The sequence below is a fragment of the Camarhynchus parvulus genome, unplaced genomic scaffold (assembly GCF_901933205.1).
Source record: "Camarhynchus parvulus unplaced genomic scaffold, STF_HiC, whole genome shotgun sequence".
Taxonomy (NCBI): domain Eukaryota; kingdom Metazoa; phylum Chordata; class Aves; order Passeriformes; family Thraupidae; genus Camarhynchus; species Camarhynchus parvulus.
The window spans coordinates 155,536-180,525 of record NW_022148303.1 but is presented as its reverse complement, the minus strand read 5'-3'; the positions used below and the strand labels follow the sequence as shown (position 1 = coordinate 180,525).

Below are 24,990 nucleotides of genomic sequence, written 5' to 3'. Positions count from 1 at the left end.
TGGGGCCCCGCCTTCATAAATTCCTGCGCGGCTTTCCATTTTTCCCGCTCCGGACGAACCTTTTGCAGAGCCCGCATGACTCTTTCCCACGATCTAAGGCTTCGCCCCGAGCCTGAGGACATGACCTCCTCGGCTAGGGCCTGGGTACACTTGTCCCACACGTCTGGGCGGAGAATCTCCTCCGGCTGCCCAATTACCCCAATATGCAGGAGCTTCGACACTACGAAGATAAATTCTCCCGCCTCGCAGTCTAACCCCCACTGCCTATGAACCCCTAATACGACCTTGGCGCGAGACTCCATTTCCCATGCGCCGGTCCAGGAGCGTCCTCCCCGCCGCAGACAGACCCGCCGCTACAGCCGCTGTTCACCCGTCCAGGCGAATCCCGAACCCGGTTGTCGTTCCCGGGTTTTGGCACCACTTGTTGCCTCCGCTTGAGGCGTGGCGTCCTGGGTCAGGAACAGCACGGCGGAAAACACTCTTTGCCTGCTCGGGCCAATCACTTGCAACACCAATATGGTCAACGGTAAAAGGCGTTTAATAACAGTAGAACAGGGTAATTTATAGCAAGGGTTAACGGCTTAACAGTAGAAGGGGAGGGGCTCCATCTGCACGTAACATCGCGATATTTCGCTGCTCTCCAATCTCCCACAGATTTGCCTCCATGCCACAGGGCAGGGCAAGGAGATCCCCCCAGTGCGTCCCCAGCAGGACAGCTTTGGCAGCAGGGCTGTCCTGCAGCCGGGGGCCGTGCTGGGCTGGGAGATGGAGCAGGAGAGAGGGGGAAAGGGGCACTGACTTCCTCCTCACCTGCCTGCGGCTCCCGGGCCATCTTCCTCTTCCTTGCAGCCTCCTCCTCCTCCTGCATTGGGCCAAGGTTTGGGAATGGAAAATCCTGGTTTGGGGGACAAGGGCTGAACATGTTGGGTTTGATGGTGCCGCTGCCCAATGAAGCTGGAGAAGTCAGCGCTCCTTTCAGCCTCGGGGCCCGGAGCCCGCTCATCCCCAGCCTCCCCCGCCCCTCCAGGCAGCCGCTTTGTCCCCCGGCTCCGGGATCGCCCCTCGGCGCTCTCCCCGCTCCGGGGCTCCCGCGCTCCCCCCCGGCTCTCCCGGGGATGCCCCAGCCCGAGATCGCCCCTGTGCCCGCCGGTACCGGGCGATCGCCACGTGCGACCCCCCAAGATCCCTGCAGGGGCATTTCCGGCCCAGCTTTGGCGTCCTGCAAGATCCAAACATCCCCTGCCTCGCGCAAAAAAAAAAAACCTCCCAGAGGCCCCCCGCAATGGATTTGGGGCGAGCTCCCCCATCCCGCTCACCTGCGGGTTCTGGGGGAGAGGGGGCGATGCTGGCGGAGAGGGGGGAGCGGCGGCCTGAGCGGGGAAACCGCGGGGTCTTGGTGCTGCTCTTCCCCCTCCTCGTCTGTCCCTCCTCTTCCTCCCGCTCCTCCTCTGCTCCCAGCCCGGCCCGGGCAGTGCCAACCCACAAAAGCAGCTGCGCTCTGCCCTGGGCGGTTTCCCAAACTGGCCCCGTCCCGCGCGGCACTGGGAGCGATCCTGAGAGCAGCGGGAAGGAACTGGGAGCGCTTTCCCTGCCAGTCCCGCTCTTACTGGGAGCACTGGGAGGGAACTGGGAGCGAACAGCGCCCGGAGGCGGCTGCAGCCCGCGGTGGGCTAAGTGGGCGTGGTTATGCAAATATGGTGTGAATCCCGTGATGTGATTGGCTGGTGTTAAGGCGAGACCCGGACTGTCGTTTGGTTGCAGGTGCGGGCGCCGTTTTGCGTTCGGAAGGGTGAAAGTTTGGCAAGAAAGTCTCACAGATATGTATGTGTGCTTGGCAGAAAGATTTTTGAATGTAAAATCTGAAGAAGGAATAGAAATGAAAGCAAGTTTTGATATGTGTGAAAAACGCCAATCAGCTTTTTTTAAAGTTTTAAAAGTTTAATAGTAATTAAATGGTTAGAAAAATAGTAATATAATTAGAGTAATAAAAATTTGGACAATTTGGATTAGGACAATACGAGACAATAAAAACAAAGAGTTATGCACGGTCCAGGTACCTTTTCTGGGCAAAATAAGCCTGAAAAAGGACCCACGTTAACAGAGGATTAACCCTTAAAAGCCTGTTGCAGATTCATACATCTGATACATGCTGCATAAATTCCATTCAAACGCAGTATTCTGTCTGGTCAGTATCAGCTCCTTCCTCTGGATCCTGACAGCGTCTTCAGGGCTGATCGAGGCAGGAAGAAGTTAATTTCTTCTGATAAGGGAGCAATAAATTCTTTTTTTCTGAAAGATTTAGGTGTCCTGTGGCTGCTATCTTGGTGCGAGTCCTCTCTTTAAAAAGTATCTTACATAGCATAGTTTCCATTTTAACATTATGTTATAACCTAAAACTATATTTAACACCACTTAAGAAAATTAATACAGCATAACTTTCTAACATAACACATATAATGTTCATTTCATTATTTGCAAAAACCCAATCATAAAAGACACATTTTTCACAATATAGAAGAAAAGAATTGCTGAGCCAGTCTTACTGGACAACTAAGATGGCAAAGGTTATGTTAGTTAGAAGGGGTTTTTATGACTTATAGAGCAAAGGATAAACCCACCTCAAACAAGATGTTTTTACCAAGCAAAAAGATAGCACAGGCAAACAAGACTGCTGATGTTGCAAGTAGAAAAAAAGGTCTCAGAATTTTCCAATACAAGAAAACTAAGAAACAACTGCTAGCTTAAATTGTAACATACTAACTTTTAGTGATTGGAGAATGGTAGCATGAATATGGTAATTATACTAGTTATGGTAGGCTATGGGTAAAACTTAAGGTGAAGATTGGTTCTTCTCTATTAAGATGCTCAGCAAAGAAAAGTATATAATGCATTGCAACCAAAATTAAAGCGTCTTCAGGCTCGACTCCTGCTGGAGCTGACAGCTGTAGGCACAGGCTCTGTTGCCCAGGACCCTGGACTGCTGTAACGTCTTGGATACAATAAACTGCATTTTGGAGAGACACCTGGAGTCCCACATCTCTCATTCAGGCAACTGTTACGCAAATGTTTCATTTTGCGTTTGTATTGCAATGTGGGTGGCATTATGCAAATAAAAGTCGGTTCTAAGGTGTGATTTAATGCAGTGGGTGGGCAGGGCTGTGCAAATAGCTCAGTGGTTATTGTGTGGTGCTTTGTGGCAAGGCCTGAGAGCCCCACCATGGATGGGCTGGGGGCTTGCCCAAATCGCTCCAGGAGAAAATTTTTGGGGACCCTCCCTGAAGTTTGGGGATCCCACCCCCAAACACCTTCAGGACCTTCAAAACCCGCCCAGGACTCCCCAGTTAACCCTTGCCAGGGGTCTCCGGGGACCCCAAACCTTCCCCTCCCCACCCTGGGGTATCTCTGGGGACCCCACATACCCCTCCCTGGGGATGATTTTTGGGGTGGGCCTGGGCCTGGGGACCTCCCTGCAGGGCTCAGTACGTGCTGGGACTGGGCTGTGGGGCCTGGGGGGACATCCCGGGGCCATGGGGGGAGTCCCAGGGGCATCCCGGGGGTCTCTGGTGCTCGGTACCTGAGCGCAAAGCTGGGGCTGGGGGGTTCCCAGTGAGTCTGGGGACCGGTGTTGCTGCTTGGAGTGAGTGCAAGGAGTCTCTGGCAGGTCCAGGGGGTCCTCAGTGCTCAGTCTCAGGGCTCAGAGCACAGTCCAGGCAGTCCTGGTGTCCAGTCCCAGAGCTCGGAGCTCGCTCTGGCTGCTTGGGAAGATTTGGGGTCCCCAAAGTCCCCTGAGACAGGAAGGGCATTTAGGGTCCCCAGGTGAAGGGGGTGGAGCCACCCCACACTTTGTGCTGTCCCCAGAAATGTCCCCAGATCTCTGCCACACCCCGAGGGGGGTTCACCCTTTGTCTCCCCCCATCCTGGAGACATCCCGAGGTGTCACCCCCCTTTGTCCCCCCGTCCTGACCCCGATCCCGGTGCCACATAAGCGCTGATCCCGTTAAGAGCCTTTGCCCAGGGTGGAGGAGGTGACACCATGGCCACCCCCCTGAAGCCACTTAAACGAACAGTCTTTGAGAAATATGGGATTAAACTGTAAAATGCAAGGCATCTGCGAAAAGCTCAGCATTAAGGAATCATGGAAGCAATAAATTGTCTAAGAAAACGGAACACACTGACAGGAAACCATAATAGACAAGATAAAAACAGGGAAATTATAAAACAAGCAGTTTTCAGAGCCAACAATGTCAGTTTGACCCAGTAACTTTTGCCAGGCCACTAAGACCATGCCAACTACACCAGGAAGCCACCCAAATTAGGAGAGGTTCAAAAGTTTAGCCCGAGGAGAACTCACCAGAGAGACCCCCGCCTGATGAAGGCTACAGGAACTCCCACCAAGATGACTCCTCAAAATGAGAGACTCCGCCTATGCTCCACCTATATATGAATATGCATGTAATATGATGTAACCTATGTTCAAACTTGTATAAAAAGCTGCTTTTGGTGCTAACAGCAGAATCCTTTGTTCCAGGGAGACCTGGAGGATTCTCCAACGCGTTGCTAATAAATACCTCCTGCTTATAGACTTGGAAACTTAGTCTCTGAGCAGTTACTATTTCGCCTTTTGGGGCAGAATTCGGTATCACCCCAGCTCACACTGTCCTTGTCACCGGCTGCCCTTAGGGCATCGGCCTGGCCGTGGCCGTGCAGCTCACCAGGGACACCCAGAATTGACACCTGGGTGAGAGGGGTGTCCCCAAATGTCCCCAGGGCAGGGAGGGTGAGGGGGGACACGCAGGGTGGGGAGGGGTGGATGTGGCGGATCTGTTGCGGGGCGCTGAGTCCCGGCTGGATGATAACAGGGGCGCGACAGAGCCCCCGTTGGAGCTCCGCAGAGTCCCAGCTGCCAGTGGAGGTTCGGCGCAGAAACAAAAAGGCAGCAGCACGGGCCCTGGGGCGGAACTGGGGGAACTTTATTCCATGGTAAAACTCCCTGAGTCTGTAGCAGGTTCCATGGAATTGGCTAGGGCCCCATGGAGGGCTGAGGCTTAACCACAGGAATTGCTGAGTCATGATGAGATAGCAAAATAAGCTCCTGTCTTCCGCCTCTCGGACCCCAGCTTATCTCTGTAACCCCATAGGTCACTTTCCCCCAACCTCTACTATTGGACAAGTTTGGATCCCTTTGTACCCTATAAAAAGGGGCTGGTTTAGCCCATTTGGCAGAAGAAGAGCCGTCGCTGGAACCCTTCACAGACCCCCCAATAAAACCATCGCTGTGGAACACCAGGACCTTTCTTCTCCTCTCTCGTCTGCTTCCCCCAATAGCCTGCCAGGCACCTTAGCAAGCAAAGAGCTGGAATTCTAAGAGAGCTGATAATCACTAAAGAGCTGATATCCACTAAGCCTGCTTAAGGTAGCCTTGGCTACGAGCAGCCTGGGTATTTGGACTCTCTGTCCCCAGGAGGGACTGAGCTATCTGGCCCGTGCTGCCTTGCTCGGGGGCAAAACCTGCCCTGCGGGCTGAGGGGCAATACGAGTCCAGGATCCCAGCACCCTGAACAGAGGGCAGACAATTGCTTATAAACGGGGGGGTCTCGGGGACGATACAATCTCTAGCTAATCGATACAATCTCTAGAGAATCGCGAGAGCTGGGGGTGGAACACAAGGCAGGGAATACAATGTGTAAACCAACGAAGGATTTCAAGGGAGGAGAACAGCTTGAGTAAACTGATGGGGTTGTGAAGGATCCAAAACTGACAGGGAAGTTTCTAAAGGGGAGGGCAGGTTCGGGCAGGGATTGACATTTAATGGAAGGAGGAGTAAGGAAGGTTCTGGGGCAAAGGTAGGGGCAGGAAGGGTTAACAGCTGGGAAGGGGGGAGGTTTGAAACTTGGCAGGGAGTAGCTGGGTAACAAACAGAACTAAACTGAATCACGGGGAGGACAATACAGAGGGGTTGCAAAACCACAAATTACACAGAGAACCTGTCAAATAAAGAAAACACACTACAACAGGTGACATCCTGGAGGTGTCCTCAACTCCTTAAGGGACACATCAGGATTGTCCCCAGCAGGGGATTTCGGGATCCCTGATGGATTTTGGAGATCCCTGATGAATTTTGGGGGTTTTTGGGATCCGTGATGAATTTTTGGGGTCGCAGTATCGGCCAGCATGCGGAACCTGTCACGATGGATTTGGGGCTGGGGCTCTCTAATGGGGATTTTGGGATCCCTGGTGAATTTTTGGGACCCCTGATGAATTTTCGGGGTCACTGACTGATGTTTGGGGTTGCAGTCCTGGCCACCCAGAGGGACTTGTTGCAGCAGGGGCCACTGGAGGCGGCAGCCGGGGCCACCCTTGGGGACAGCCTGTGCATCCTGTGGCTCAACGTCACCAGCAACAGTTCCGTGGCCGAGAGCCTGAGGGGACTGCCAGGGGGATGTGTGCACATCATGGGTGAGGAATTTTGGGGGGTTCTGGGGTGGTTTGAAGTGGGACCCATAGCACGGGGAATGGACCCAAAATCAAAGGGTGTCATGGGATGTCATGGGGTGTCACAGATGTCGTGGCATGACTGTACCTGTGCCAGGGTGGGCGCAGACACTCAGTGCCAGGAGCAGCCATGGGAACACCCTGAGGCAGACAGGGACACCCTGCAGGACACAAAGAGACCCTGCAGGACATGACCCCAAGACCTCGGGGACTTCAGCCCCACCAGGGGTGGCGGCAGGGACATAGCGGGAGGGACAGGGACACACAGAAGGGTGACAGGGACACACGGGACAGGACAGGGACACAAAGAGGGGCGACAGGGAGCCATGGTGGGGGATAGGGACATACAGAGGGGAGGGACATGATGCAACTATGACACACATCAGGGGACAATGTTGCCACATCTGAGTGGATGCTGCCACCAGGACACCTCTGGTGACACCCAGTGCAGGGCAACGTGACCCACCAGGTGACACTGACCTTTTCCCCTGTCCCCAGGGGCAGTTGAGGTCCCCTAAGTGCGGTGGCCCCGGGGACACCCTGGTGGCTGTCACTCGCTTCCGGGCCACTTGTCACCAGCTGAACAATGTCCCCACCCCGCCCTGATGGGTGCTGACATTCAGCTGGGACACTGCGGTGGTGACAGTGCAGATGTGGTGGCAGGAACTGCATCAGGCAGCGCTTTGCCATGGCCAAGATGAAGGTGCTGGTGGCACTGTAGTGGTGGCATTGACGCTATCCCAGTTCGTGTCCCCATGCGTGTTTCCCATGTTGCCATCCATGTCTGTGTTCCGCCATGTCTCACATGGTCCTGTCTGTGTCCATGTCCCCCCATGGCCCTACACATATCATTGTCCCCCACATGTCCCCATCCATGCCTTATTTCAACGCCTTTATTTCTACCCCAGTTTCAGGGCTTTGAAATGAATGAACAGAAACCTTTTCGTTTCAAGGCAAAGAAAAAAAAAAGATTTATGTATCCCTGCAGGCAGAGCATCCATGTGCTTGGCGGGTGGGAAGAACCTTTTTTGGAGGGGTTTCCACCCAACTGTCTCCAAAATTGAGGGTTTTCTCCCAGTCCCTCCCCATTTGGCTGTAGAAGATGTCTGTGGGCCAGAGAGAATTAAAACAATGGATTTATGTTGGAGAAGACCTCCAAGACTATCCAGTGTTGTTAAGGCCACCAGAAGATGCAAAAAGTGGTTTTTTTCTGGGATCAGGAGTGGACAAATCAGCTCTACAAAACGGATTTTGGATGTTGGTCCATGGATGTGTGCAGGCACCCAGAGGGAGCCAGGAGGATGTGGAGCCCCCCAGCCAGGTGTAATCCCAACACGGATCACCGGCACCACGGATCACCGGGGATCACTGGGGATCATCCAGGGTGGATCTCCCATAGGGGATGGAGCTGGAGCAGCACACGAAGCTCTTCCCACACTCGGGGCACTCACAGGGCTTCCCTTAGTGGTGGCTCCGTTGATGGTGGGTCACGGCTGAGCTGTGCCGGAATCTCTTCCCACACTCGGGACACTCATAGGGCGTCTCCCCGGTGTGGATGCGCCGGTGGCTGGTGAGGTGGGTGTTGCGCTGGAAGCCCTTCCCGCAGTCGGGGCAGCGGAAGGGCCTCTCGTCTGTGTGAGTGCGCTGGTGCAGCAGGAGATGGGAGCTGGTGTAAAACCTCTGCCTGCATTGATCACACTCGTAGCGCCTCTCTCGGGGCCTATCTCCGGTGTGGATGCGGCGATGCCTGATGAGGGTGGAGTTGTCCTTGAAGCCCTTCCTGCAGTCAGGGCAGCGGAAGGGCCTCTCATCTGAGTGAATCGGCTGGTGCTGGAGGAGATGAGAACTGGTGAGAAACCTCTTCCTGCATTTATCACACTCATAGCGCCTCTCTCTGGGTCTCTCTCCAGTGTGGATCCGCTGGTGGGAGTTCAGGTTGCAGCGCTTGCTGAAGTTCTTCCCACACTCTCCACACTTGTAGGCCTTCTCCCCAGTGTGGCTCCTCTGGTGGACAGTCAGGTGGGAGCTCCTCCTGAAGCACTTGCCACACTCAGGACACTCGTAGGGCCGTACCTCTGTGTGGATTCTCCAATGGATGAGGAGGTTGCATCTCTTACTAAAGCTCTTCCCACATTCTGAGCACTTGTGGGGCTTCTCCTCATCCTGAAGCTGCTCATGGACCCCCAGCTCTGAGCTCCGGCCATCTCCCCTGACCAGGGTTGGTCTTTCCTCCTCAGATCCCCGTGATCTGCGTTTGCAGCCCCTCCTCGTGAGGGATCTCCGGGGCTTTTCCTCCCCGTTGGGTTCCTGTGCTGTGGAGCCGCTCAAAACGGCCTCTGCCACCAGGTTCTGCTGTGGGGATTTGTCCTCCCTGCTCTCCATGCTCAGCTCCTGCTCTGGGGGAGGAAGGACAAGGACAGGATGGGATTTGCCTCCGTGCCACAGGGCAGGGCAAGGAGATCCCCCCAGTGCGTCCCCAGCAGGACAGCTTTGGCAGCAGGGCTGTCCTGCAGCCGGGGGCCGTGCTGGGCTGGGAGATGGAGCAGGAGAGAGGGGGAAAGGGGCACTGACTTCCTCCTCACCTGCCTGGGGCTCCTGGGCCATCTTCCTCTTCCTTGCAGCCTCCTCCTCCTCCTGCATTGGGCCAAGGTTTGGGAATGGGAAATCCTGGTTTGGGGAAAACAACGGTTGAGCGCATTGGGTTTGATGGTGCCGCTGCCCGAGTGCAGCTGGAGAAGCCAGCGCCCCTTTCAGCCTCGGGGGGCCCGGAGCCCGCTCATCCGCAGCCTCCCCGACCCCTCCAGGCAGCCGCTTTGTCCCCCGGCTCCGGGATCGCCCCTCTGCGCTCTCCCCGCTCCGGGGCTCCCGCGTTCCCCCCCGGCTCTCCCGGGGATGCCCCAGCCCGAGATCGCCCCTGTGCCCGCCGGTACCGGGCGATCGCCATCTGAGACTGCCCCAAGATCCCTCCAGGGCCATTCCCAGCTCGGCTTTGGGGTCCTACCCCACAAAAAAACCCTCCCGGAGACTCCCGCGACGGATTTGGGGCCAGCTCCCCCTCTCTGCTCACCCTTGGGTACCGGGGGGGTGATGCCGGCGGATCCGGGAAAGCTGCGGCCGGAGCGCGCTTGGGGCTGCCCCTCCTGCTGCTCCTCCTCTTCCTTTGTCCCTTCTCTCCCTCCTCTTCCTCCCGCTCCCAGCTCGGCCCGGGCAGTGCCGACACCCAAAAGCAGCCGCGCTCTGCCCTAGGGGGGGTTCCCAAAGCGGCCCCGGCCCGCGCGGCACTGGGAGCGCTCCTGCGAGCGCTGGGAGGGATCCTGGGAGCACTGGGAGGGATCCTGAGAGCAGCGGCAGCGATGCTGGGAGCAGCGGACGGGAACTGGGAGCGCGTTCCCTGCCAGTCCCGCTGTTACTGGGAGGGAACTGGGAGCGAACAGCGCCCGGAGGCGGCTGAAGCCAGCCCGGCGGGGAGGGCGGGGCCAAACCGAAGGGCGTGGTTATGCAAATACGGGGGCGCTCGCGTGCTGGGATTGGTGGGCGGGAGCAGCGCGGGGACTTCTCGGTGACGTCAGTGCCGGAGGGGGACTGGAGCGATGGCGGCGGCGTCCGGAGAGAGGGGACAGGGAGCGGGAATGGGGACAGGGAATGGCGACACGGACCTGAACTGGGGACAGGGACCGCGAAAGGGGACATGGACCAGCAAAGGGAAAAGGGTCCCTGAATACTGGACAGGGACTAGGACTGGGGACAGGGACCGCGAATACAGGAGAGGGACTGGGATTAGGATGAGGAATCAGAAAATGGGAACGGGACAGGAAATATAGAAACGTGAGGGCAGGACTGGCAGTGGAAGATGGAATAGGAAAAGGGGAACGGGACGGGGAACATGGGACTGGGAATACGGGAGTGGCAACCAGATAGAGAACATTGGACAGGGATAAGTATTGAGACCAGGAATGGGATCCGGACTCAGATGAGAGCAGGATGGGACCTGGAGTTTGGTGATAAGGAAATGGGTGGGGGCAACATCAGGGAGAGGGGGATCCTGGAGGGCAGGCAGCAGGAACCAGGATGGGAGGACATGGGGACACTTCCAGGGCAGGGGGCTCCTTGATCAGCTGCCCCAGAATGTCCACCAGGCTCTCCCATGCAGTCGGAGCCGCTGGGGGTGGGATGCCCAAAGCCCTGAGCAACCCCCAAATCTGTCCCAGGAACCCTCAACTCCCTCAGACCCAGCATCCCGCCATCCCCATCCTTGTCTTAGTTCAATGTCTTTATTTTTAACCCAGGATTTGGGTGTTTGGAAAGGACAAAGAGAAATGAAAAGAAAATCCAGGCCATGGGGAGCCAGGAGGATGCGGAGCCCCCCAGCCAGGTGTCTTCCCAACATGGATCACCGGCACCATGGATCACCGGGGCTCACTGGGGACCATCCAGCGCAGATCCTCCCTTGGGGGATGGAGCTGGAGCAGTGTGGGAAGCTCTTCCCGCACTCAGGGCACTCCCAGGGCTGCCCTTAGTGCTGGCTCCGTTGGTGTCTGGTCAAGGTAGAGCTCTGGGAGAAGCTCTTCCCACACTTGTAGGGCCTCTCCCCAGTGTGGATGCGCCGGTGGCTGATGAGAGCGGCGTTCTGCTTGAACGCTGTCAGGGCAGCAGAAGGGTTTCTCGTCTGTGGGAATGCGCTGGTGCAGGAGGAGAGAGGAGGTGGTCTGAAACCTCTTCTTGCATTACTCACACTCGTAGGGCCTCTCCCTGGTGTGGATCCTCTGGTGGACGACAAGGGCGTGGTTGCGCTTGAAGCCCTTCCCGCAGTCGGGGCAGTGGAAGGGCCTCTCGTCTGTGTGAATGCGCTGGTGCTTGACGAGATCGGACTTGGAGTAAAACCTCTTCCTGCATTGCTCACACTCGTAGGGCCTCTCCCCAGTGTGGCCCCTCTGGTGGACCATCAGGCTTGAGCTCTGGGTGAAGCTCTTCCCACACTGGGGACACTCGTAGGGCCTCTCCCCGGTGTGGATGCGCCGGTGGCTGATGAGGTGGGAGTTGTTCCTGAAGCCAGTCCCGCAGTCGGGGCAGTGGAAGGGCCTCTCGTCTGTGTGAATGAGCTGGTGACTGAGGAGATGGGAGCACCTGTGAAACCTCTTCTTGCATTTCTCACACTGATAGGGCTTCTCCCCTGTGTGGATGCGCCGGTGCCTGTTGAGGGTGGAGATGCGGTTGAAGCGCTTCTGGCAGTCGGGGCACAGGAAGGGCCTCTCATCTGTGTGTGAGCGCTGGTGCACGATGAGATCACTGCTGCTCAGAAAGCTCTTCTTGCATTGATCGCACTCGTAAGGCCTCTCCCCCGTGTGGCTCCTCTGGTGGACAATCAGGTTGGAGCTGTGGGTGAAGCCCTTCCCACACTCCCCACACTCGTAGGGCCTCTCCCCCGTGTGGATCATCTGGTGGACAATCAGGCAGGATTTCCTCTTGAAGCTCTTCCCACATTCCGAGCACTTGTGGGGCTTCTCCCCATCCTGAAGTTGCTCATCGACCCTCAGCTCCGAGCTCCAGCCACCCCCCTGGCCCAGGGTGGGTCTTTCCTCCTCAGATCCCCGTGATCTGCGTTTGCAGCCCCTCCTCGTGAGGGATCTCCGGGGCTTTTCCTCCCCATTGGCTTCCTGCGCTGTGGAGCCGCTCAAAACGGCCTCTTCCACCAGGTTCTGCTGTGGGGATTTGTCCTCCCTGGTCTCCGCCCTCAGCTCCTGCTCTGGGGGAGGAAGGACAAGGACAGGATGGGATTTGCCTCCGTGCCACAGGGCAGGGCAAGGAGATCCCCCCAGTGCGTCCCCAGCAGGACAGCTTTGGCAGCAGGGCTGTCCTGCAGCCGGGGGCTGTGCTGGGCTGGGAGAAGGAGCAGGAGAGAGGGGGAAAGGGGCACTGACTTCCTCCTCACCTGCCTGCGGCTCCCGGGCCATCTTCCTCTTCCTCACAGCCTCCGCTTTCTCCATCAGGCCAAGGTTTGGGAATGGGAAATCCTGGTTTGGGGGAAAATAAGCTGTGAGAGCTGGGATTCCTCCTGCCGAAGCCCCTCTCTAGAAGTCACCAGACATTTTGTGTCCATAGAAACCTTCAGACCACCAAGATTTGTCTGAAAGACCTCTCACAAATACCAAAATTGAGCCCCCCAAGACTTTGAAGCCACTTAAACGAACAGTCTTTGAAAAATATGGGGTTAAACTGTAAAATGCAAGGCATTTGCGAAAAGCTCAGCATTGAGGAATCATGGAAGCAATAAATTGTCTAAGAAAACGGAACACACTGACAGGAAACCATAATAGACAAGATAAAAACAGGGAAATTATAAAACAAGCAGTTTTCAGAGCCAACAATGTCAGTTTGACCCAGTAACTCCTGAAAGACCATGCCAACTACACCAGGAAGCCACCCAAATTAGGAGAGGTTCAAAAGTTTAGCCCGAGGAGAACTCACGAGAGAGACCCCCGCCTGATGAAGGCTACCGGAACTCCCACCAAGATGACTCCTCAAAATGAGAGACTCCGCCTATGCTCCACCTATATATGAATATGCATGTGAAGATATGAATATGCATGTAATATGGTGTAACCTATGTTCAAACTTGTATAAAAAGGCTGCTTTTGGTGCTAACAGCAGAATCCTTTGTTCCAGGGAGACCTGGAGGATTCTCCAACGCGTTGCTAATAAATACCTCCTGCTTATAGACTTGGAAACTTAGTCTCTGAGCAGTTATTATTTCGCCTTTTGGGGCAGAATTCGGTGTCTACTTGAATGGCACATGATCGTCCCAAAAAAACCTTTCCAGGAGTCCACCCTCTCTGGTCTCTCCACTTTGGACTTCTGGGGGTCCTGTGCGTATTGAGGGTTCTCCTCTCCAGGGTCCCCACCCTCTCCAGGATGTCATGGGAATCCCCAGGGTCCCCCCTCTCTGCTCTTCCGACCTTGGGCTTCCGGGGCTCCCCCTTCTCTGTGCTGCTGGGGGTTCCCCGCAGCTCCCGGGGCTTCCCCGGCTCCCCCTCTCTGGGCTCCCCGTTAGCGAGGCCGGGGCTCTTGGGGTCCCAGCGCTCCCGTTTCCCCTGACTCTGCTCCAGGCTGTGGGGAGCTCCAGGGCTTCCCCCTCAGCAGGGTGTTCCCCTCTCCGGGCTGAATCCTGGGGCTCTCCTCTCTCTGGGCTGCACACTTCGGTGTCCCAGGGTTCTCCCCTCTCCTGCCCTTCCCCACGGAAAAACAACCTCCCGGGACACCCCCAGAATCTCCCCAATGGGCATTTGCGGCTTCGCTTTGGAGTTCTTTGAGCTCCAAAACTCCCCCAGCCCCCCTAAAAATACCCTCCCACAGAGCCCCCAGGGTATTTGGGTGAGCTCGCCCTCTGCGGTCACCTGAGATATGGGGGGAAATGCCCCAGGGGCCGGGAGGGCTGCGGACACAGCGAGGGCTGGAGAGCGTGCTCCCCCCGCTCCCACTGCCCGCTCCTCCTCCTCCTCTCTCCCAGCTCTTCCTCCCACCCGTCCTCCTCCTCTTCCTGTTCCTCCTCCACGCCTCCTCCTCCTCCTCCTTCTCTTGTTCCCTCCAGCCCTGGTCCCGCTGCTTCTCCCTCCCCGCTCCACCGTCCCATTCCTCCTGCCCCGGTCCCGCAGGCCTCTCAGCCCGCGGCAGGAGCGGGGATGCAGCCGGGACGGGTCGGGATGGGCAGCGCGGGGCTCTCGGCTGCTCCCGGCCGCTGGGGCTGGGTGGAACCCGGCCCGGGGAGAAGGAGAGGCAAACTGGGAAAACTGGGGGCTGCACATCCACACTGGGGCTTGCTGGGGACCCTGGCTGGGGACTGCCAGCCCCTGGGGCTCCACTCGGGAGATCTGGGAGTGAAATAAAAACACATGGCAGGAGACTTTTCTCCTTTTAACGCCTTTATTAAAGTGATCAGCTCAGGATTAGGAAGCTCGACGAGGCGGCCGTCTCCGTCTTCTTCCCAGCGTGGCTCAGAGGAGGAGGATGTGCAGCTTTGTCCACGAGGAGCAGAGCCAAGGGTCCGATCCTCAGCGGAACGGCTGGGCGGGACCCCGGTGTTTCCCGCTTTTCCATGCTTCCCAGCTCCAGGTCCCGGTCGCAGGCAGCTTCTGTAGTCAGGGCGAGGGGCACCAAGGTCTCTCAACATCTCTGCAGGTCCAGCACTCTATTCCTCACGTCCACGAATCATTCTAATTCTTTTAATTTTATATTTGGCTCGTTGGTTTTGGGGTTTTTATAAGTTCAATACGTCCCATGGTAGAGCACTGTTCTCAATCTATTGTAGCTCCCTCCTCCAGATTGTCTGGTGGTAAGGAGAAAGCAGTTTGCAGCAGAGGAGGTTTTACCAACACAAAAAGGGCTATCTACTGCTGGCTAGGGTCTTAAGTGACCACAAAGAGAACTATTAACTCTAACCACAGTAACACCACAAGACCCTGCAGCAGCTCTGCCTCAGCAGTCTGGTTTATAGATGCTGTAACTCAGTTTTTTTACTGATATAAAATTTACAAAGCAAACAGGGAACACAGAGAGGGCTGGGGGAGAGGGTGGCATAAGCTGGGAGGAACTGGAAGGCTGTACTGGGATACTGGGAGGTAGGAGCGTGCAGGGGCAATTGAGACCGTGTTGGGGATATACTGGGAGAAGACTGGGATGACTGAAAAGACAGAGCAGCTGTGAGCAACTGGGATATGCTAGGAGCAGGTGGGAGGAACTGGGAGTGACTGGCTGCATGCTGGGGGTGATTGAAAAACTGGGCTTATTGGGGGATTAGCACTGGCATATACTGGTGACTGGGATCATACTGGCAGTGAGTGTGACTACACGGGGGCTGACTGGGAGCAGTTGGGAGCAAATGGGATCATACTGGAAGGAACAGGGAGTGAGCAAGTGGAATCATGCTGAAAGCAACTGGAAGGATGTGGGAGTGACTGGGAGCATGCTGGGGGTGACTGGGATCTACTGGGAGAAGGGGCATGCGTGCACAGAGCTACTGGGGATGCTGGCATTGACAGGGGAGACGTGGGGAACACTGGGGACTGATAATGGGAGTGACTGGGATTAGCGCAGGGACTGGGATCATACTGGGAGCGACTGGCATCATAAATAGAGTGACTGAGATTAGCTGCAGGTGACTGGGATCATACTGGGAGTGACTACAATCATACTGGGACTATAGTGGGTGTCAATGGACCCTGACTGGGGGTTACTGGGAGCTACCAGGCCTACGCTGGGAGCCAGCTGCACACACACTGGGAGGAAGCGGGAATGATAGGATGCATGCTGGTGACAACTGGGATGTACTGGGAGTGACTGGGGGCAACTGAACCATGCTGAGGGGCCCCTGGGGTGCCTGGCAATGACTTGACTTCACAATTCATGGCAACTGGGATATACTGGGAGTGTCTGTAAGCATACTGGGGTGACTGGGAACACGTTGGGGTGCTGGGGCACCGGGACCCTGAACCGCCACTGCCGGCACCGGGACCCCCTGCTCCCCCTTGGGGGCGGGGGAGGGGAAAACCCCGAAAATCTATCCTGCACAGGGACCCCCTGAATCCCCCATTCCCGGCCATCAGGAGCCCCTGCTCCCCTTTTTCGCCATCCCATGGCTCCCAGCCTCCAGACTTGGCGTAGGCTTGACAACCTGGGACAACCTGGAATGCCTTGGTCCCCCATTCCTGCCTTTCCCAGCCCCCAGCCCCACCTTTCTGTAAAACCAGAGACCCCCTGAAGTGCCCCTTCCCAAACATCCCGGGTGTCCCCACACTGGTCCCCCCTTTTTGGGAAACCCTGGACTCCCCTTTCCCGGGCTCAAGGACCCCCTGGAACTCCCTTCTACCTTTCCATGTCCCTGCCCCTCATTTCCATGACCCTGAGACCCCCCTGCACCCCCATTCCTGAGAACCCAGATGCCCTTTTACCCCTTTGCCCAGCACTGAGACCCCCCTGCACCCCCTTATCTGGCACCAACTCAACCTTTTCCCGGCCCCCCGCCTCTCCCAGCCCCCAGCCCCACCCTTTTCCCTGACCTGGGATCCCTGGGCCCCCACTCCTGCCTTTCCCAGCCCCCAGCCCCTCCTTTCCTCACATTGAGGAGCCCTGGCACCCCCCTTTCCTGGGCACAGGATTCCCTGGACAGCCCATCCCAGCTCTCCCAGTCCCTGCACCCCCTTTCCTTGACTCTGAGCCCCTGAACCTCCTTCCCAGCTCTGCCAGCTCTTCATGTCCCCCCTTTCCTTGCCCTGTTGACCCCCCCTGGATCCCCAAACTCTCACTTTCAGCCCCCCAGCTCCCCCAAATCTCCATGTCCCCCCAGTTCTCCACTCCCTGCAGTACCTGGAAGTGGCACTGCCGGGGCCCAGCCCAGGGGTCCCCGAGTCCTTGATTGTGGGGATGTGGACGGGACCCCCGGGAGCGCTGGGGCAGCGAGCGGGGCCAGATGGAACCGCAGACAGCGGGGATGGGGGCAGGAGCTGAGCTGGGATATTGGGATAGCCAGAGCTGGGATATTGGGATAGGCAGAGCTGGGATATTGGGATAGCCAGGGCTGAGGATATTGGGATAGCCAGAGCTGGGATATTGGGATAGGCAGAGCCAGGATATTGGGATAGCAGAGCTGGGATATTGGGATAGCCAGAGCTGGGATATTGGGATAGCCAGAGCTGGGATATTGGGATAGCCAGGGCTGGGATATTGGGATAGCCAGGCTGGGATATTGGGATAGCAGAGCTGGGATATTGGGATAGCCACAGGGGAGCTGGGATATTGGGATAGCCAGAGCTGGGAATTGGGATATTGGGATAGCCAGAGCTGGGATATTGGGATAGCCAGGGCTGGGATATTGGGATAGCCAGGGCTGGGATATTGGGATAGCCAGAGCTGGGATATTGGGATAGCCAGAGCTGGGATATTGGGATAGCCAGAGCTGGGATATTGGGATAGCCAGGGCTGGGATATTGGGATAGCCAGGGCTGGGATATTGGGATAGCCAGGGCTGGGATATTGGGATAGCCAGAGCTGGGATATTGGGATAGCCAGAGCTGGGATATTGGGATAGCCAGAGCTGGGATATTGGGATAGCCAGGGCTGGGATATTGGGATAGCCAGAGCTGGGATATTGGGATAGCCAGGGCTGGGATATTGGGATAGCCAGAGCTGGGATATTGGGATAGCCAGCCCCGGCTCAAGGACAGGACCCGGCCCGTGGCCGACAGTGCCCTGGAGACGGGGCCGGCACAACCAGAGCAGGGGGAGTGGGGGGAGCCGGGGGCTGGGCTGGGATCTGTGGGAATGGAGGACTCTGAGGGGCTGGGATGGGATCTCTGGGCATGGGGGGGAATCTCTGGGGCTGGGACACGACTCCCTGGGTCCGTCCTCTCCTCGTTCCCAGGTCTCCACAGGCTGCAGGTGGTTTCCAGCTGTGACCTCCTATCCCACAGAATGTCCATGGATCCCATGGGTATGGCTACGAGGGGTGGGATTTCATCTCCTTCCAGCTGGGATCCAGGAGCTTTGCAGGGTCTGATGGTGCCACCTGGATCACCCAGAGGTGCTGGGAATCCAAAGGGATCATGGTGGAGCAGATGAAGCATTCCCCAAAATGCATCAGATGGAGCTCACGGTCGGGAGGCTCTGGAGCACAAAGGTGGCTGTGGATTGCCGGTGGGGGTGTCCGGAATGGGGGGTTTCGTTGCGCGGGGTTTTTCTCCCGCTTTCTCCCCCCCCCCCTCTCTCTCTTCTCCCTCCGGTGAGGTTGCGTGGGGGGGCCCCCCCCCAACCCCCCCCCCCCCCCCGGGGGGGTCGTCCGGGGGTGGTTTGTTTTGTTGACCCCTCCCACCAGAGCAGTGAGGTGAGGCGTCTTGTTTGCTGCGGGGGGTTCGGGCGCCATTCTTTTTCTTTTGCCCCCGCGCCGCGTGTGCGCCGCGCGCGCACGGGGGGGGTGTTTTTTGGTTCCGGCGCCCCACGCGCCTTTTTTTTTTTTTTTTTTGTTGGTGCCCGGAGGAAGAAGAGGGGCAGGAGGGGGGGGGGTGGGGGGGCGCGGCACGCAGGGCGGCGGGAGCGCGGCTGGTGTTTTTCCCCCCCAACCCACAAACCAGTTCTATTTTTTTTTTTGGTTTTGCCTCCTCCGCGGCGCCCCCCCCCCCCGCCCCACCGCCCCCCTCCGCCTGCACCATTTTCATTTGCGCCCGGCCTTTTTTTTTTCCTCCCCTTTTTTTTTGTTTTCTTCTGTTTTTTTTTCCCCTTTCCCCCTCCCCCCACCCCTCTCCGGCCACCGGCCGCTGCAGGGTTCTTCTCCTCCCCTGCGCGGTGGGGTTGGGGCCCCTCGCTCGCCCTTGTTGCCAAGGTTTCTCTCATTCCCCTCAGTGTCACCCCAGTATGGTTCCACGGTTTTCCCTTCACCCCAATCCCTTCCAACCCCTCTCCATCCTCTTCCCACTCTTTCTTAACTTTTTTTATTGCTCTTTTATTTTTTTTTTTCTTTTCTCTATTTTTTTTTCTCTTTTTCCCCTATTTTTTCTCTTCTCCCAATTTTTTTTTTTTTCCTTCCTTTAACTTCCTCCTTTTTTTCTTTTTTTCCTTTTTGTCCCTCCTGTTTCCCATTTGTTTCTTTTTTTTCTCTGTTGTTCCAGTTGCTTCTTTTGTTTGTTTTTTTTTTTTTTTTCTGTTTTTTCCTTTTGCGCTTCCTTCTACGCCCTCTTTTTTCTACCCTTTCCTCAGTATTTTCCCATTTTTTCCAATTCGTCCCATTATGTTCTTTTTTTTCCCTGTCGCTCTTTCTTTGCGTTTCATTTCTTTGTGTGTTGCTGGCTACTCACTTCCCCGTGTTCTCTCTCCCTGCCCTTCTCTGTTTCTCCCATCCCCTCCACATCCTTTCCCTCACTGCCACTCAGTATCACTTTTGCCCTTGCCAATGCGCGCCACTGATCCCAGCCACTACCAGTCACTCCAAGTTGGTCCCACTATGATCCCTGTTGCCCAAGCTCTGGTCCTGCTGGTTCTCAGTGTGCCCTGATCCTGCTCCCAGTGGGTCCCAGTCCTGGTGTATCCCAGTGTATCCCAGTGTATCCCAGTGTATCCCGGTGTATCCCAGTGTATCCCGGTGTATCCCGGTGTATCCCAGTGTATCCTGGTGTATCCCGGTGTGTCTCAATGTATCCCAGTGTGTCCCAGTGTAACCCAGTGTGTCTCAATGTATCCCAGCCTGTCCCCAGTCCATGCCAGTCCCTTCCCAGCAGCCGCCGCCGTTTCCCGGACCCTGCCCCTCCCGCCCCCGGAGCTGCCGCTGGACGCCCCCCAAGTGTCGCTGCTGAGGAAGGAAGCGGCACAGACTCACAAGAAGGCTGGTTTGCACTGCAGTAGTTTTAATATGAAAATTCTCTCTTTTTATAGACTGTGCCGATACATCCAGACCAGATTGGTCAATCAATCAATACATTTCACCTGACTGGCTAATTAACAAAAACACCTTTCTTATAAACAATCCTTGAGAAAAACAGGAAAACAGAGCAGGCAAACACCACCTGCAGGTTGTTTATAATAACAAGCTATCATCGTTTCTCTACAACTCCCTAAAAGTCTCACGAGTCCGCCGTGAGAAAACTTGCCTGGTTTTCTGGCTCTCTGACCAGCCTGTCACATCCACACCCAAGGTGCTGCCGGGGCTCGGGGGCTTCGTGTTGGGCTCTGTCTGCCTAGGCTGGGGCTCGGCCTCCACTACGGGAGAAGGTGAGGGGGGGTCCCTGGGGGTCCTGTCCCCCCGGGGAGTGCTTGTGACTCCCCCATGTGCCCCCATGCCGGGGACACCCCCTTTTCTCTCCCCAGAGTCCTGATCCAGCTCCTGCTCCCCCCTGGGTGGGGCTTTGGGAAGCCCCCCTGGGACCTCCTTGAATCCCCATTCCTGGGCACTGGGACGCCCCCACATCTCCTTCCCCAGCTGCGGGGTCCCCTGCACCCCCTTATCCTGCACCGACACCCCCTGCACCCCCTTTCCCAGCTCTCCTCCTCTGGCAGCCCCTGGATCCCCTGTTTCCGTGAGCCCGGGGACCCCCGGACCCCCATTCCCGGCCAGCCCGGGGCACCTCACCCCCAGGCCTCCCTTTGCTGGGAAACCCGGCCTGGGCACGGGGCTCTACAGCTGCTCTGGGGTTTGGCATCACCTGGAGGAAAGGGAGAGAACAGAGGAGAGAGAGAAGGAGACTGCGGATCAGGGATCGGGGTCCCAGCGCCCAGTCCTGCTCCGCCAGGCGTGGGAGCCGCAGCCGCAGGAAGAAATGGATCCGCGGATCCCGGCGCTGTCCCCGCTTTGGGCCGAGCCCAGCGGGCTCCAGGCAGAGTTTGAGCGCAGCTCCAGCGAGTTCAGCACGGCCGAGGAGGGTCCCGGGAGATGCCGGGGAGATCCCGGGGCATTCCCTGGAATTCTCCCGTCCCCTCCCCCTGCGCTCCCTCGGGCGCTTCGGGTTCCGCGGTCCCCACTCTGCGCCGCCGCGATCTGCCCGGCGACCGGTGACGTCACAGAATCTTCGGCTTACCATTGGTGGGCAGGAAGGAGCAGCGCCAATGGCGGCTCTGGGGGCGGGGCCATAGCGGAGCAGCGGATTGGCTCCAGCGCTGGGGCTGGGGGCGCTCCTGGAGGAGCCTGGGGGGGCGATGAGAGGCGAGGGGGACCCTCGACACCCGGAATGCCCCGAACCGCAATTTCCGGGCACTGGGAACCCCCTGAACTTCCATTTCTGGGTACTAGATCAGCATGCACCCCCATTCTGGATACTGTGACCTCCCTGAATCCCCTTCCCCAGCACCAGGACCCCCATGTTCCTTATCTGGCCCTGAGACCTCCTTGAACCCCCCTGAACCACCCTTCCTGGGTACTGTGACTCACTGCAACCCCCTGCCCAGCCACGGGACCCCCTGTTACTCCTTATCAGGCACAAGTACATCTCTGAACCCCCGTTTCTGGGCATCAGCACCTCTCTGAACCTCAATTTGCGGGCACCAGGACCCCTCTGAATCCCCATTTCCAGGGAGGGGTTTTACCTGAACCCACATTTCCCATACAGGAAACCCGCTGATCCACTATTTCTGCGCCACAGGACACCCCTGGAACTCAATTTCCAGGCCGGGCATCCCCCCGTCCCCTCCGTTCCCTGACAACGAGACCACTTATCTTGGTTTGAAAAGACAGGCGTCTGCTGAGGAAGGCAGGAGCCTCCCCTGAAATGGAAGATGTAAACCCCCTCCCTCCAAATTGTTATAAGTTTGAAATTAAGGGGCTCTCAAGCAAAGATATGGGAGCGGGAATAACTCTTTATTAGGGAAGCAAATTTTAAAAATATAATAAACAATGCAGTAATACAAAACAACACTGACAGAGGCAGAATATGACCTGACACCGTGGTGTTGGTCAGGATGCTGATAGCAGCCCAATTGAGATGGCAGCTGCAGTGCTCCAGGAGTGTCAGGTGTGGCTCTGTTGAAGCAGTGATCCTGTAGAAGGGTGTAGTCTTTCTGTGAAGATCCAGTGGTGCTGTAGATGGGCCTGGTCTTCCTCTGGGAATCCAGTGGGAAAGGGCTGCTCCTCTGGGAATCCAGAGGAAAAGGCTGATTGTGGTCTTGCAGGTCTCAGATTATACCCAGTTAGGAGTGCTTGGCTCCTCCCTCTGGGCGGAGCTTCTCCCAGGGGGATGATGTAGGTTTAATCAGTCAGGCATTGAGACTCAATGGCTCGTTAGCAGAAGATATTTTCCAGAGGGAGGATTGGTTGTGGAAGAGATAAAATAACCTGCCCAATTAACAGAAGATAACTGCCCCACCTCTAACAGGTAGGAATAGAATACACACCCCCATTTCCAACCTAAGACCCCACTTGATCCCCCATTCCCGGCACTGGGACCTTCTTCTACCACCATATCCAGGCCTGAACCTCCTCTCCCCCTGCACATCCATCCCTGCACTAAGACTGCCCTGACCCCCTCATCTTGCAGCAATAGCCCCTTGCACCCCCTGTTCCCCCGTGCCCCGCAGATCAGGGAAGGGAGAGGTCGCTCAGGGATCGCCATCACGGCCACAACAGCCCCGAGGTGGGAAAATGAATTGGGTTTGGGACGGAGTGAATCCGAACAGCAGAACGGGGAGTGAAATAAACCCTGGAAAAGAACCTTCTCCCGACCTCTTTGTCCTTCACGGACTTCACTTTATTCCCGACTCCCTCCCTGCGCTGCCCAGCGGGGCAGGGAGAGGGGATGGGAGTCATGGTCGGTTCCTGCCACTGCTTCTGCCTCAGGGACAAGAATTCCTTCCCTGGTCCAGTGGGGGGTCCCTCCCATGGGGTCTGTGAAAAAGGCCAATCACTTTTTAAAAAATTTTTTAGAAGTTTAATAGTAACAAAATAGGTTTTAAAATAGTAATATAATTAGAGTAATAAAAACTTGGACAATTAGGTTTAGGACAATCCGAGACAATAAAAATAAAGAGTTATGGACATTTCAGGTGCCTCTTTCTGGGCAAAATAAGCCCAAAAAAGAACCCATGTTAACAGAGGATTAACCCTAAAAAACAACAGCCTGTTGCAGATTCATACATCTCATACATGATGCATAAATTCCATTTAAACATGGAATTCTATCAGGTCAGTGTCAACTTCTTCCTCTGGATCCTGACAGCGTCTTCATGGCTGAGCGAGTCAGGAAGAAGTTTATTTCTTCTGATAAGGGAGCAATAAATTCTTTTTCTCTGAAAGATTTAGGTGTCCTGTGGCTGCTATGTCGGTGTGAGTACCTCATTCCTCCCTTTAAAAAAGGATCTTACATAGCACAGTTTCCATTTTAACATTATGTTATAACCTAAAACTATATTTAACACACTACTTAAGAAAATTAATACAGCATAATGTTTGAGCATAACACATATACTATTCATTTTAATATTTGCAAAAAGCCAGTCATAAAATACGCATTTTTCACAGTAGTCTAAAGTAGTCCATTGCACTGTTCAACTTTCTTGGCAGCTGGTGCATGATAAGGGATATGATTTATCCATTCAATACCATGTTCCCTGGCCCAGGTGTTTGTAAGGCCATTCTTGAAATGGGCCCCATTGTCCAACTCAATTCTCTCAGGGGTGCCATGTCTCCACAGGATTTGCTTTTCCAGGCCCAGGATGGTGTTCCAGGCAGCGGCATGAGGCACAGGGTGGGTCTCCCACCATCCAGTGGTGGCTTCCACCATGGTCAGCACATAGCCCTTGCCTTGGTGTTTCTGGGGCAGTGTGATGTAGTCAATCTGCCAGGCCTCCCCATACTTGTACTTGGACCACCGCCCACCATACCAGAGGGGCTTCACTGGCTTGGCCTGCTTGATCTCAGCTCACGTCTCACAGTCATGGATAACCTGAGAAATGCTGTCCATGGTTAAATCCACCCCTCGGTCTCGTGGCCACTTAGAGGTGGCATCTTTGCCCTGATGACCTGAGGCATCATGGGCCCGTCGAGCTAGGGATATCTCTCCCTTGTGTTCCCAATCTAGGTCTATCTTGGACACCCCTATCTTTGCAGCCTGGTCTACCTGCTCATTGTTTCGGTGGTTCCTCATTAGCCTGACTCTTGGGGACATGGGTGTCTACGTGATGGACTTTCAGAGGCAGCTTCTCTAACCAAGGGGCAGTGTCTTTCCATTCATCAGCAGCCTAGACTGGTTTTCCTCCATGCTGCCAGTTGGCCTTTTTCCACCTTTTCAGCCAACCCCACAGAGCATTGGCTACTCTCCATGAATCAGTATAAAGGTAGAGCTTTGGCCACTTCTCTCTTTTAGCAACAGCTAGGGCCAGTTGAATGCCCTTGAGTTCAGCAAGTTGACTCGATCCACCTTCTCCTCTGGTAGCTTGTACAACCTGTCATGTGGGGCTCCACACGGCTGCTTTCCAAATCCAATTCATCCCTACGATGTGACAGGAACCATCAGTGACAAGAGCGTAGCGCGTTTCCTCTGCTGGTGGTTGGTTGTATGGTGGAGCTTCTTCAGCATGTGTCACTTGTTCTCGTTCCTCTTCAGCAGTGAGACCAAAGTTTTCACCTTCCCAGCCAGTTTGTAATTATCTCCAAAATCCCAGGGTGATTCAGGTTTCCAGGATGGGCACGCTGTGTGATGAGGGCAATCCATTTACTCCGTGTGGTGTCAGTGGCATGGCGGATAGTGGGATCCTTTCCTTTGAACATCCACCCCAGCACCGGTAGTCGGGGTGCCAGGAGGAGTTGTGCTTCCGTGCCAGTCACCTCTGAGGCAGCCTGGACTCCTTCACAGGCAGCCAAGATTTCCTTCTCTGTGGGAGTGTAGTTGGCTTCGGACCCTCTGTAGCTTCAGCTCCAAAATCCCAGGGGTCGGCCTCGAGTCTCCCCAGGCACCTTCTGCCAAAGGCTCCAGGACAAGCCATGGCTCCCGGCTGCAGAGTAGAGCACGTTCTTCACCTCTGGTCCTGTCCTGACTG

At 56.0% G+C, this 24,990-nt stretch overlaps 1 protein-coding gene across 1 annotated transcript in view; it reads right to left on the bottom strand.

The window, feature by feature from the left end:
• LOC115916499 (zinc finger protein 850-like) overlaps positions 1–13,996 on the bottom strand; it is a 46,126-nt gene extending 32,130 nt beyond the window's left edge. Inside the window, exons 1-6 of the mRNA XM_030970235.1 lie at positions 13,884–13,996; positions 12,958–13,040; positions 12,422–12,503; positions 11,227–12,235; position 10,705; positions 7,984–8,634 (exon numbers count right to left, since the gene is read on the bottom strand). Coding sequence (XP_030826095.1) covers positions 7,984–8,634; position 10,705; positions 11,227–12,235; positions 12,422–12,476 — 1,716 coding nt within the window. The 5' untranslated portion in view covers positions 12,477–12,503; positions 12,958–13,040; positions 13,884–13,996. The remainder of the gene's footprint in view (positions 1–7,983; positions 8,635–10,704; positions 10,706–11,226; positions 12,236–12,421; positions 12,504–12,957; positions 13,041–13,883) is intronic.
• Positions 13,997–24,990: the final 10,994 nt, after the last annotated feature.